Raw genomic sequence first — 14,388 nt, forward strand, 5'->3', positions numbered from 1 at the left:
TGGTCTAGGAACTGGATGGGATCAGCTGCATGGGGCATCTCTCAGCATCTCCAGTTTGGGAGGATGGTAGACCTGGCCATCCTTGGCTGTTCACAGCTGGGAGCAGAGAGTGATGATGCTCTCCTGCTTGCCACACTGGTTTTTTTACACTGTTTTACATGGCCTCGTCCTTGTTTTGTTTGTTTTGCTCATGGAATAACCCTTGCTAATAGCTGGAGCTCTCTTCAGTATGTAAAAGTCTCTGAAGAATTTAACTTTTCTTTAGAAGTGGAGATTCTGGGTGTTCCTGGTGTGACTTATGAAGGTAGTTTTTTGGCCTCAGTGACCTATCCTTGCTTTTGCCGGCACTGTTCTGTCACTGTTCTAATACGTGTGTCTTAGTAATTGCTGCTTCTTGCTCCTGCTACTGTGGCTGGAGGTCGCTCCAGAATTTTCCTGTTCTTGTCCTCTGAGTTGAGCCCAGATGCATTTGTGGTGCAGTTATGACCATTTGGTTTTCAGTCGCTTTGCTTTGTTCTTCCTTCCCTTGTATTTCTTCCTCTCTCCCTTTTGTGTTGAGCAATCATCTGCTCTCCAGATTTGTTCTGCAAGTTTATGAAACTCCTTGTAAGGTCCTGTCCTTTGTCCCCAGATATCCTGGCATTAGTTTCCTGCTGCTTCTCTGGTTCCTTCTCTGATGTGGATGAGCAGGATCCTATCTGGAATTCCAATGGGAACATAACAGCACTGTTATTGCTTCATTTTCCATGCCAAAGACAGTCATTTTCACTCTTCAGGGGTGCCAGGAGAACCAAGAGGAGGCCGGTCCCCAAAGAGGTCCTGCAGGAGGAAGAATAGAGGATTTCTTCATTTCCTTCAGTGGCCAAAGTGATGTGGTCGTTCACATTTACATCTTTTGTCCTAGCTGGAGGGTAGCTGGATACAAGAGCTCGAGGCCCAGTGGGAGCAGCGGTGCCTTTCCACTCTGGTGGGCTAGGCAAAAGTGTCGTGTTGCTTTGTGCTCTTGCTCATGTTTGGTTCTGGGAGCAGCTGCTCCTCAGTTATTTTGTGAAGTTTAGCCCCTGACTACATTTCGTCCTTAGGTACTTCCCAGGCTTTATGAGATAAGGAAGGAGACAGCACTGTTCTGCCACCAGCGTGCTGCAGTTAATATTTCAGCGTGTCTCTCCTCGTTCAGTCCCCACTCCGGAGAACTGGGTGGGATTTGCCTCTTTCTTACGGACAGACTGAATGGAGAGCAAAACCTTTGGGTCAGGTCATGCCAGAAGACGGGTGGTTGCCCTCCCCGTGGTTGGTCTTCTCCTGCCCCAGTGGTTCGGCTGCTGCCCAGCCGGCCCGGCTGCCCAGCGCGGGGCTCGGCAGCGGCCGGAGGCTTTTCCCAGAAACAACTACGCTATGGGTGCGTTCACTTCCAGGGCTCGGGGAGGGGCACGGTTGTTTCCTACTTACCCGTGCCTGCACAGTGGCAGGCTGGCAACATGCTGGGTCGTTTAAAGTTGACTGGAGAGGCGGTTTTCATGTATGGAAAGTAACGGTGAGATCAGATTTCAGTTACAGGGAGGTAAGGTAGGGAAAAGTCACGTAGGAAAAGGGCTTGTGTTGTTGACTGAGGTTTAGAAGGCTTTATAACAACTTGAATTATTGGCTGTATCTGAAGTGAAACACTGCTTTCCTAACTGCTCTCATTTCCTGTATCATTCCGCTTGTTCACTGCATTAATTACAGTTCAGATTTACAGTGTATTTGGTTACACACTGGGTTGCACTCTAATGTTTTTTTCCTGTGTGTGTATAAATTCCTTTGGGAGTCAGGCCAAGAGGAGAGTGTGTGTCTATGCGTGCACACACACACATGGGCTGAATTTGACTGTTCGTTGCTAATTTTGTGGGGAGTAGGGATCTGGATTTTCTCCTGTTTTGTTGTAAAAAGAGACTTTTCTGTTTTTCCAAAGGAGAAGCAGTAGCTGCGAACAGCCAGTGTTTGGAGAGTTCGAGATTTCAGAACAACCAGAGATGAGAGAAAATATTACCTTATGAAATGTAAATGTGGCATTTTTAATTTGGCTGGTGTTTCCCAGAGGTCTGTGGATGGTGGGAACGCTATAATTCTCTTGGCTCGACCAGTAATCAGCTTGCTACTTAAAATATTTTATAAATGCAGTGCTTCAGAGTTTAGTTGGATGAGGTAGAGCGTTTCACAGTTGAAGTAGCTTTTTGTGACCTGAAATATGAAGTGAGATGGGATACTAAGCAAGAAACCTAGCATTTGGAAACGAGCTGTTCAGGAACTGTAGAACGCAGAAGGTGGTTGAAAGGATGTTTTCTTTCCAGTCTAACATTTTTCTTTTGGCTTTATGAAAATGTAAGAGGAGACACACTAAATATACGAGGCATGTTTTTGCAGAACTCATTCAGATTTTTAAATTCATTCTTCACATTTGAACTGTTGATGCAGTAGAAGATTTTCATTCAGAGTATTCTGAGTCATGGTTTCATAAGTAAATGATTGCAAATCGAATAAAACCAGATATCAGAAAGTTACTGCTTTTAAAATGGAACATTCCTAAGTATTTGATTCAGAAATACTGGTACAGTGAATAACGGTATGATGAATAATACTGGTATGATGAATGATGATAGCTACAAAATAACAACTGAATGCAAGTTCTCAAATAACTAGGTGAAAAGTAAAAGAAAAATTCCAAATAACCTTCTTTTGAAATAATTGATCACCCCTTTTTTCAGCCTCGCCACTAATCACAGCAACATTTCATCTTTCCTCTTCCTCAAACACCATCTTGCCCTAATCGCGCCAGAGCCCAGCCTGCTTCCAGCCCGGTGTGCTGGCTGGCGCGGGCAGGCTCGGCTCTGCGGCACACAAAGGCTGCCCTGCGCTTGCCAGGCAGATAGAGGCTGATCTTCCTATGAATTCACCCGCTCGCGTCTTCCATCCACAGGCTGCAATGAGGTTAACCCTTTAGAGTAATTTCATTCAAAAATAGTGTGTTGGTAATCCTTTCCAGCCTGTGCGAGATGCTGGGTCTTCTAGGACCATTTTGTTTTCATGTTAAAATTAAGGAGGAGCGGTGGTGGGACCGGTGAGGGTGTATTTGATGCACAGCAGCAGCATGATTTAGTTGTAAATGCACCAATACAGCTTTTCAGTATTTGAGCCCGTGTGGGTGTTTAGTTAAAGCCATGCATGGATGATGCCTGTTATTTTGTTAGGATTTCAGAGTGAGGGATTTTAGCACTTTAATCCTGACTGACAGTTGGAAGGTTGGTGGTTTCAAACACAGTGGCATGGAGTAGCTGATCTCTCTTCGGTGAAACAATGCACCAGTGTGTCTAGGCTGCCTGTACAGAGCCAATAAATCTGTTTTGTTTTGTTTTTCTCCCCCCTTTTCTCTCTCTCTCTCCCTCTCCCCCTCCCCATCCTCCCCTCCAGGCCAGGACCCACTCCTGTTGCTGAAAACCCTTCAGCTTCTCTGGACAAAGAAAGAGATGAAGAAGGTAAGGCTGAGCCTCCCCTCCACACTGCAGTTAATAACTGCATGCAGAGCATGTCCAGACGCAGAACGCTTTGGTCAGACCTGCAATTCTTCATGATTGCTTTCAGTTCCAGCACACAGGGGAAGAGCCTATGCATTTGCAGCAAGAAGTGAAAAGAAAAGGTAGCTCTGTGTGATGTGAAGCAGCTCAGGGGCTCATATAAAAGAGCTGAAGTTTACAGGGCTGAGTTGCAGAGGGAAAAAAATCAAAGTTGCTTTTGTTTTCTTTTAAACCCTTTTTTTGTCCATTAAGTGGAGGATCTTTGGGGGAGGGGAAAGAATATTTCTAGTAGCCGAAAAAATGAGGATTGAAGTCAGTAGAAAAGTACTCTTTGCCAAGTGGAATGATATCAAAGGCTTCGTATACAGTATTTTTACAGTTTTTTCTGATTTGGTTTGGTTTTGCCTTTTAGAGTGGTGAATACAATTTACACTGCCTGTCTAAAACTAGTGTTATATTTTTATACAGCACCCTATGGGCTCTATGTGGAGATTTCTCACAGGGAGTAAAATATACTTCATCTAAATTTAGGAGCTTGAAAACTAACAGAAACACTGGACTCATCAGCTTAGTGGTGACTTTGCCATGTTAAACTCTGCATTGTTCAGGCGGGTTCATAGCTGAAATGTTTTTTTCTAAAAGACCCAAAAGCCTGCAGCTCACCACTAGCCACGTGGAACGTGTCCTGTGTGAAACGGCTGGCGTGGCTGAGTACCTTGGCGTACGTGCTCCATCCTAGGTGTCTGGAGCGTTTAGTCATTATCCTTGTCTGCCTCACTTAGACTTTCCATTACTGATAGTCTGTGGTTCCCAGCAGGAATAATTAAACAACTGGAAACACAGTGTGAGAGGTGCCTTTCCAAGTAGTCAGTCGCCGACATAGACTTGAGCTCAGCAACTCTGGAGCCTTGAGCTTTCTATCAAGTTTTGGTAGAGTTGGAGGAAAAAAAATATTATTTCTTAGGTCTTGAGGGTAGTTAATCCCACAGAACAACAGCAGGAAAGAGTAATCATCAAAATCTCTGTACCGTGTACCCTGGGATGTGTGTGGATTGTGAAGGAAAATACTCTAAAAAAGACAAAAGCCTCCCATCGATGTGTGCTTGGGCAGAGAGCACCGCAGCTTTCCTGCTGAGGCTGGAAAAGCTTGAGGATCCCCATGAGTCACATTCGCAGCTCCGCTTATTCAGTTTGTTTGGTTCTGGAACGGTCATCCCAGTGAGACGCATGGCTGTGCACAGCGTGCGGGCTGCAGCTCCCTGCTGGGGCAGGTCTGTCCCCCTTGGGCCCACCCTTCGGGCAGCGCCGCGTGGCTGCGGGCATGGGCAGAAGTGTGTTTCTGAGCCCAGAGGAAGCCTTTTTAGAGACATGAGGAGGGCTGCCACCAGGCAGTGGCACAGTGGCAGCTGCCTCTAAGGTAGGGAGCGTGGCGTGAATGTCCCCAACAGTTTCTGATTCCGTGCTCGTCACGCTGTTGCCGAGATGGGCTAATCCATGCTCAGGGCATCGCCGCTCTTCAGGCATGCAGGGCACCCACGGCAAGCGTACAGACTTCTTTCAGGAGCAGCTGCTGCCCTGGCCTCTGTGTGCAGCTCGAGGTCTGTGGTGCTGCTGCTTACGTCCCACTCTCCCGTTCAAATAAATGAGGGAAGATGACTTAAATACAACTTAGTCTGCTCCACTGACATTTAAATGTCAAGGAGCTTCTTTGCCTTTCGCTGTGTATGAATGTAAGTCAATACTGTCTGTTAACTGGCGTGAATCAGCTGGTCGTTCTCAAATCAGTGACCATGAGCAGGAGTTTATTTGTCCATGGTGTGACCTTGGTTCTGGAACAATGTTATAAGAAGTGGTCATTTCCTCCACAGGAAAGACAGTTTTGAAATAACCAAGAAGCATCAGCAGACTGCCCTGCGCTGTCTAACTAGAAATAAGGGACCAAAACTGAATGAAGGAGTATGTAGTTTGAGCATCAGCGAAATTTTCCTATTCCCATGATCTGCCAGGCTGTAGAAATCCCCCAAGGAGCATTCCCTGCCATGGGAATCAATTGAAATGGAAATGGCAATTACACGTTTGAGAGGAATCCTTCTCTGGCAGAGAGAGGAGCCAGGCAGCAAAACACTCTTTCCTCTCTGATTTAGGTGTCTCGTGCCTTTTTTCCTTTGGTTTTTTTCCCCCTCAAACTTACATACTGTAGTTGAAGTCTTCAGATCGCTAGTAAGTTTTGAAGAAGGCTTCTCCCCTGCTTGTCAAAGTCTAGCTGATTCAAAGACAAGACTCGGTCTAGATAACAGCAGTTAGTGCTCCTGGCAGTTGTGTCAGTGTTTGGGGATGCTCTGCGCGTGAAAGCAGGCTTGTGCTCTCACAGGACCTGGTGTCTGCTGGAGCCCGTCCTGCCAAAGCCCAGGCTCTGATTCCAGCCCAAGGAGGAGTGGAGCGGTGTGGTAAAAGCTCTTGCTCAGTCTAAATGTGCTGAAGTGGGGCTTTAGGGGAAAAAAAGAAAAAATAAAAGGCCATTTATAAACAGTGCAGTTTAGTTGGCAAGTTGCTTTGTTTTCCTTTGGCTGTTGTGTTGGATATTTGTGGTTGGATAAGAGCTTGCCTTTTCCTTCTGCTGAATTTCGCAGTGAAGTTGCAGCCCTGTGTTTAACATCACAAATTCTTGCCACAGGGGAAAATACTTAAAGGGAGCAATGTGTTATCTAAAGTCACATCGTCATTAGTCATCAGCTTTTTCATGCTGCATTTGATAATCTAGTGAGAAAGAAGCAGTTTCTGTTGTAAACGATAGGTTTTGTGGTTTCTCCAGACATGAAAGACACTATGGAAAATAACTGTCTTCCAGTAAATATTGTCGATGAATAAAAAAGAACAAATTCATTGGCAAATTTTCTGTAGATTTCCTTTTGTTCTCCATGTTGTTCTTCAAACTTTATGTTGTTTCCATTGGAAGCTACGACTGGGGCCATCATACACAGTAAATTACAAGTGCTGGCTGCCGGCGGGAATGAGCATCTTTTGGATTTTGCTTTTTAGCCAGAAAAGAAAGAGAGCAGCTGCTCTTAGTGATTTCTTCTTTTCTGTCTCTGCTTTTGCCTTGCTCCACGGCAGTACATGTACCATGCGGTGAAAGGTCCTGTGTGGGTACTGAAGGATGCCACTTCTTCACCCTGCCAACCCTCCGAGCTCCTTGGAAACTACTTCTAATGTAAACATAAAGATATTGCTCAGTACTGCTAATTTATCACTTCTACCAGATGGGTAGTAAGTAGCCTATTAACATTCACAAAGTGAGTGTCCAATTCCTTCACATTTCTAAACACATCACCCTGGGATTCCTAAGATTTATGGCGTGGAGTTTTCCCATGTTGCGAGCCCCTTCGTGCGGCCTTTAGACTCTCGGAGGTGTGCAGTGCCTGACGTGCAGTGGCAGTAGGTAGTCAACAGCAAATCCCCTGCTCAGGTAGGTTTGGAGGAAAGGAGCATAGGTTTGTAGGATGGTGATCAGACAGAGTTTGAGCTCTGATGTTTCTTTCTTTTTAATCTTGCGTGTAAAATCCAAACTATTTTGATACTCCCAAATACTGCTGTTACGGTGAGGAGCGTTATGCCATCCGGGCTGACGTGGGTATAAGGTCAAATATGGAAGTCTGCGATACAAAATGAGGAGGAGGGGTTTATATGCTTTATTACTTGTAGGTCTCTTAGAAGACGAGTAGGTTTTTGAGCCCAGTTATCTACCTTCATATTGCCATTTTCCTAGTAACACCCCTTCCTCCAGCTCACTTCTTTCTCCCCCTCCCCCAAATCCCAAGCCCCTTTGTCTGCCCCACAGAACAACTTCTCTGTCTTTATGGGATAATTAGTGTGGACAATTGCTGCTTTTCCCATTGGGTTTGAGGTGCAGTGAGCCATGAAGGAATCTGTAATGACATGAAAAGTCACTGGAGGCGCGGATGGTGGCTGAATAGCAACAGTTACCTCTCTGAATAGATTAAATTAAAAAAATAAAGCTTTGTGTTCAGCTGGGGGAAGGGAGGATTCACTAATCTTTTTGTACATGACAATGTGTTTTTGTATCTCAGCAGCTCAAGGAAGAAATCAGGCGGGGCTTTGCAGGACTGGAGGACCCATTGGCAGGACTCCTGGACATGCTGGAAAGCAGCAGCGATTGGAAGGGGAAAGGGCATTCCCTCGGGTATTACATCACCACTGAGTTGCAGCTTTGGATAAAAGAGCATCCTGCTGTTCAACAGGTTAGAAAAAGAGAGAGAGAGAGCGGGGAAGAAGGAGAGGGCAATTGATTTTAATGTCCCTCAAGTGTCCCCAGTTTCACTTTATTCCATAGTCCAGTGTCTTCTCTGTAGTCTCGTACAAACACGGTGTGACGAGGTGTGAAATTTGTACTGAGGTGTTATTATCTGTTGTATGCTGGCCTGGAAATGAAATCATATTAGAAGCAGTGATGCGAGAACTCCGTTTCCCCTTCCAAACTGGGATTTCCATCCTTCCAGATCAAACCACTTTGATCAAGCGTCGATCTTGCAGCCTTTGCCGGGCTGGAGGCTTTCCCACTGGAACTCACATCCCTGCTGTCAGGATAAAACCAATTGCAGTAATCTACTCTGCATATTCTTCCAGTTCTGCAAATAGAAGCCAGTTACTGTACGATTGCTTAACTCCTGCCATATGGTGGGGAGCTTTTATCATCGGGAATGCAGAAAATGGTAACAGTATGACTTTTCAGCAGCTGAATGATTAGCTTTGTAACATTGGGTCATCAGATTATGCGTCCTAATGTTTACCATTCCTTATGCCTTCATATATTCTGACCTACTGGGATTTTCTCTTTTTTGTATTCTTTTGGCTCTGTACGGCAGGAGACTTTTATACTTGTGTTGTTTTGTTTCCCATTTTCCAAATGGCTCTTTTCAGATGTTGAGCTCTGCCATTCCAGTATTTGCAAAGTGCAGCAAAGTGCTACTGGCACTGAAATTCCAGTGTCATAAGAGAATGATCATGTAGGAACACAAGGATTAATACTTGTGTCTGTGCCTCTTTTGATGATGCTTTTGCTTTTCCTGCCCTTCTTGCACCCAGGAGAAAGCCTGGGAATGAAAATGGAATTCTTATGTCTGATAGGTGAGATCTCCCTTGAGGGGAGTTGCTGGATTCAAAGGTTTTCTGCTGGGAATTAGAGGGGAAAATTTCTAAACAGCTGAGTTAGTAAAAGAGGGCATTTTTCCAGTTTCATATTTTGCTTTTGCACAAGGCCATATGCCTTTTCCAGAATTATCCTGCAAACATTTAATGTTTTTAAATTGGATGCTGTGAAAAAAATATGTATCATACTGTTCTGATTTCTGCTTGCAGACTCCATGGGGAAATTGGAGAATCCCTTCCCAAGGAATTGGCTTATTCCACTTTTTAAAACAAGCTGCATTTTCAACTGCCATTGAATTGTAGCCATCCTTACCAAATCTGTGTTTGATTTTTTTTTCTTTTCTTCTTTTTTTTTTTTTTTCCAGTCTGGCATCAAGCTGAAGAAGCTGCAGGCCCGTGTACTCAGAATACTTGCCCAGTGCCCAGCTAATCTTCTTGACCCTCTGATTAGCATTTACCAGCTCCATACAGCAGACCGGAACTATTTGCTTGGGCATGTCAGTCATCTTTATCACAAGGGCGATTACAAAGAGGTGGGTCATGTCTTTCAAATAAATTTACCTACCCAGCTCTCTAGTCCTCTGTTAATGTCTGTGTCCTTTTTTGGATGCATTTCAATGTGAATTCCATTTCATCACAGCAGCTGCACACTGTGAATGGTACAGCTTAGCATGGTCTTCCCATGTACATGAGCAGGCTGTGTTCAACTTCATTTTTTCTAATGGCTGAGTACAGAATGCCAGTGAGTCCTTCCTCCACCCCTTTTTTGACCTTTGGAAGTAATAGGTTAATAGGGTTTAATTTGGAGAATTTAAGGGGATGGTTGTATTCTTTTTCTTCCTTGTCCTTGGCAAGAAAAGAAGGGATTTTAGTAGTCAGTTATAGGCCTGCTGTGCTATCGCCAGTCTGCCTGCAGCGATTAGAAAATCTCTGTTCCCACGTGATTGCCCTAACCGAAAGGTTCTCAGTTTGAGGAGTTTCAAAGCCTCTTTACCATCGAGGCTCGTATTCAAAATGTGTCACTACTAGTGCATATGCGTTTGAGTCTCTGACACTGGCAGGAGTTCACCAAACCCAGAATTTGGTATGTTTTACCACGTGCTTTAGAGTGCTTGCAGTATCTCTGGCATCATGGTGATGTCTCGGTAGCCTTGCAGGTGTTCTCATGAGCAAACTACAATACTGTTAATGCTTTTTTTTTTTTTAAAGGCAAAAAGCATAGCTTTGTTTTTCTCAGAGGAGGATGGTTCACTTCGATGGTGTAGAACAGCTTGATCTTGTTTAGCAAAAGAAAAAAAGTTAAATAGCATTTTAAAAATACTACTCTTCAGTAAAGCTGAATTCCCAAGTGAGGTGTGGAATTCCATTCCTGCTGACTTCGTTGAATACTGAAACAAGGATGTTTCATATTTGATTAGAAGTTCACAGGTAGCTGCTTGAAACTTGCTCAATAAGTTTTTGAACATGAGCATTTGAAAATCCTAACAGAAACATAGTACTTGACTATATTAAAGTGTGATTTTTAAGTTCATGGCTCCGAAGATATTTATTGTTATCATTAGAATTGTGTTCCTTTCTAGATCTGGTTTTGGAAAGCTCTACATTTTTTGGTGGAATTGTTTTTCTGTTCTTTCTTCCACAGAAAAGCTCATTTACTAGTCATTCCCAATGTGAAGAACAGGAAACCTCAACTGTTGCTTACCCTCAGCCATAACTTTCTCCTCATTTTATTTTGTTGCCAGAAGGATGAATAGAATTATCTTCTAGAATAACAGGAAACCTTTTACCGCCCTTGGGGACCGATCATACCTAAGTTAACAGCAACCAACCCCCAAAAAACCTGGAACTACGGCTCTGAGCACTTGCAGTGCGCTATAGTGCATCAGTTTGTCTTGCTCTTCCCTGTCTTTCAAATGGGGCAGTAAAGCAGATTCACATGTAGGATTTTTGGCTTTTTTGTCTCTCACCTGAAAGGACAGAAACCCTTATAAATCCTTGCTGTCATCATTTATTTTCTTGCTGTATTTACAGCAAGACACCAGGCATTTATTCTAGAGCATGTTATTCCCTTTGCCTGTTTTGATGTATTTCCTACCGTGGTGTGTGAACCATGGAGGTCCCCAGCTCTGCCCCAAGAGCTAAGGCTCCTTTCCCTCACAGAGGATTTGCGAAAGATCTCTTCAGAAAACGAGATCCCAGAGATCCCTGGGGACAGCCGTGACAGTTATTCGTTTCTGAAGCACATCTGGCCCTCCCTGTATACCTTGTTTTAGCAGAGCCGGTCAAAGGCTGAAGCAGTTTGTGAATCAGAGCAGCGGAGGGGTTTCAGCGAGCTGCTGGGAGTGCTGCCTGGGAGGGTGAGGCGTCGTGGGGGCAGCAGGAACGTTCCCGGCTCTGTACAGGTGGTGGTGGGTTCGGTGGAAGATGGCGCAGGTGGAGGTAACTTTATTCTGATTTAGCAGCATAAAATAGTAGCTGTGGTGAGGAGGCACGGGTGGGGAGTGCTGGCCAGTGGATGGCACTAGTGCTCCCATGATGCAGAAAACTAGGCTGATAGAAAGTTAAAGGAAAAGGCAGGGACATAGAAGTGGGTTTTTGAGGCGCCTGGCCTGTTTTAATCCATTCTCTCGCGACTGGAGTTTGCAGCTGCTGGAGGAGTATAGCAGCGTGGGGCTGCGCAGGGCGCTCCGGAGCTGCGCGAGGGGCTCCGCGTCTGCTCCTCGCGGCCCACGCGGTGTGAGGCGGCACAAGGGTTTAACATTCCCGCTCAGGAAGCTTCGGGTGAAACGTGGCAGCCTTGTCCCCCTCTCAGAAGCCCTCCGACGCCGCAGGCCATGGCTGTCCCAGGCCGCGGAGCCTGGTCGGGCTGTGGCGGAGGCTTTGTGGGAAGGGCGATGGCTGCTGGTGGGGCCGGGACAATGCGGGGATTCAGCAGACCAGGGGTAATGCAGTGCGAGCGGGGCTGTGAGAGGCCCTGAATAGGCCAGGCTGTGCTCGAGAAGAATGAGGGGTAGGCAGAAGGCAAGCTAGTGTTTCATGGTCATCTTATGTTACACTTCAGCCTTTCAAAGAGTGTCTGGGGCTGGTTGAATGAACCTCTCTTGCACTGCGAATGCGGGAGCCTAAAGACAAAGGGGACTCTTGTCACTCGCAGGCCCCTTTCGGGAATAAAAGCCATTGTCACATGAACAGGGGCAGTCTGGCAGGCTGTGCATGCTTCAGTGCCCCATGATATCGCTAAGTCTCAGCAGAAATCACATTCAGGGCCCTGTCAGCTTTGATTAGCGGGGTCTCATGACTTAATGTGCTGCGATATTTCATGTCTAAGGGTGGCGGCTGTCTTTCTGTGGGATGAATGCCCTCTATTGTCCACTGAGTTATTTTATTTACATTTTTTTAAACAGCTTATAAAGGTAAAAAGATAGCTGTGCTTAAAGAAAAAAATCAAATTCCTTTGCTTCTGGATCAGTAGTGAGTGCTGCTCGGGTCAGATACAGTGAAACTTGTTTTCACAGTCAGCATCAAAGTGCTCGTCTTGTTTAACAGCTTTATAGTAAATTCTGAACAGGTGGCAGTGGAGCTGGGTTTAGGAAGGAAACAATAAATAATCTTTTTAGCCTCTGACAACCAGAAATATTCTTGGGCCTGAGAGAGCTCCCACTCCCACTTCTCTGCATCAGTGGCTAGCAGCATTTTTCTCCCCTTCGTCAGTTTGGTTCTTAAACAAAAATATTGGACTAAGTGGGACAGGGAGTATTTGATTTTTAACAGGTTTTTTTTTGGTTGTCCATCCAGATTTCTCTGTTTTCAGAAGCAGAGTATATCTTTTCTACAAAAAATGATAATTTCTACAAATAAAGAGGGTTGATTCTATACGTTAAATTCAGTCAATGTTTGCTCTTTCAATTAAGATAATGTGAATTATCTATTAAAATTCAGTTGTTAAAATTTGTCGTAGAACAACTTGGAGTACCCAGAGAAGAAGCTTTGTAGACACAGAATTCAAAGTTTTTGTCAGCAATACAAATACAGAATACAAATACAAATACAGAAGTAATTTATTAATTCAGTAGAAAGGATGGTTGACCAGAGAGTTAAACTTAAAGGATATGCTAAGGTGTGGAAATGCATAGTTCAGTCACCAACACGACCTTCAGTTTTCAGTGTAGTGATGTTTTGAACACTGTTGTGGTTCAGCCTCAGTCGGCAACTAAACACCACGCAGCCGCTCCTCACTGCCCCCACCCCTCTGTTTGTAGTCCTACTTCATACATGGTGCTTGAGTACACATGGTGTATTTTTTCAAATCTGTCAATACAGCTCAGTGTTAAGATTGATTGACCACATTAATGGATATTCAGATTTTGGATTTCTTCACTCTGGTTCTTCTTTTCTGAGCTGTTCTCAGGACAGTGAAAATATCTCTGATATTGGTTCTCTCCCCCATTCGCCACCTTAATTACAAAGGCTTGTTCAGTTCTTACTGTATTTTGAAGTGCGTGCATTTGATTTCCCTTGTTTCTTTTAAATTAAAAATAATAGGAAAACCGAGGAGAATGTTGCAGGGGATGTATCTCATGTAAAGTTGATGGTGTCAGTCTCAACCCTTTTTTCCTGTTAACTTATATCTACTGCTAAAGGACAGTTTCAATGGCACGTTGCCTGCTGGATTCTTGCCACTGCAGAACAGAGGTAGCCAGCCATGGGCCGCTCTGCTGCCTGCTCCCAAACCCTGTGTCTTCTGGAGCCACCTCTGCTACGGATGTCTGTCTGGTGAAGCGGTTGGGAAGGAGCTGGGAAATTGTTGCTGGGAAATAATAATTCAGATGATAGTATTCTGCTCCTACTGCCAGCATTTCTGGGGTCTCATCAAGCAGGTGGGCTCTTGCAGAAAAGGTGTGAATGTGTAGCAGAGTAGCCGTACAGAGAGTCTGGGTCTGGAGGATCTGGTGAAGGTGGGTGGCCTGTGCTCACAGGAAACTGCGGCAGTGCTCTAGAGGATCACACATTTGTGAGGATGCACTGACCAGTTAAGCCAGGTTTAAAACCGCTTTGAGTGACGCGAGGAAGACAAAGCACAGCAGTGTTTGTTTCAGTTCCCACTTCCCTTCACCTGTGCGCATGCATATTCCAACCCTGACTTTTACTTCTCTCCCTCTACCTCAAATTCTTTAGGTATGAGTAACCTGTCACTACTTCATTTTGATGGTCTCACTCCTTATAAAGTATGTTCGTGCCGTCTTGAAAGTGGACCTGGGAAATCTCATGATTTTTTTCGTTTCTGAAGATCTTCCTGAAGACAGCTGTGTATATTGTGTGCTCTTTAAGCAGGAAGTAATTAAACATCTAACCTGATGTCATACACTATGCAGTGATGCACTCTGAGAGTTGGAGCAAAGCTGATTAGCCACAAGTTTGAAATGAGTGATTCCAAAACACAAAACAGATGTTCCCAATGATTAATACGTGGTGTGCCCTTTACTCAATTATTTCTACCATTATTATGTATCCGGGCTCTGATCACTGTGATTTTCTTAGAGCTGACGTTGGATCCTCCTCTGCAAAATATCATTCTATTGTTTGGTCTGTTCTATGGGTTTTCAGAAATTCCTTCAGCCTTGGTTCAGAAATACTACACTAAGTCAGGCACAGGCATATTTACCTTTGTGTT

At 44.7% G+C, this 14,388-nt stretch overlaps 1 protein-coding gene across 19 annotated transcripts in view; it reads left to right on the top strand.

Annotated features, from left to right (window-relative positions):
* Positions 1-14,388, top strand: part of EXD3 (exonuclease 3'-5' domain containing 3) — a 300,891-nt gene that overhangs the window by 95,816 nt on the left and 190,687 nt on the right. For 14 of the 19 annotated variants that reach the window (XM_064468665.1, XM_064468669.1, XM_064468676.1 and 11 more), the window contains 3 exons: positions 3,448-3,512; positions 7,640-7,810; positions 9,083-9,250. In XM_064468665.1, the coding sequence (XP_064324735.1) occupies positions 3,448-3,512; positions 7,640-7,810; positions 9,083-9,250 (404 nt within the window). The remainder of the gene's footprint in view (positions 1-3,447; positions 3,513-7,639; positions 7,811-9,082; positions 9,251-14,388) is intronic. The other 5 variants (XM_064468675.1, XM_064468673.1, XM_064468674.1 and 2 more) reach the window with 2 other exon arrangements.

Source organism: Phalacrocorax carbo, chromosome 18 (genome assembly GCF_963921805.1).
Source record: "Phalacrocorax carbo chromosome 18, bPhaCar2.1, whole genome shotgun sequence".
Taxonomy (NCBI): Eukaryota; Metazoa; Chordata; class Aves; order Suliformes; family Phalacrocoracidae; genus Phalacrocorax; species Phalacrocorax carbo.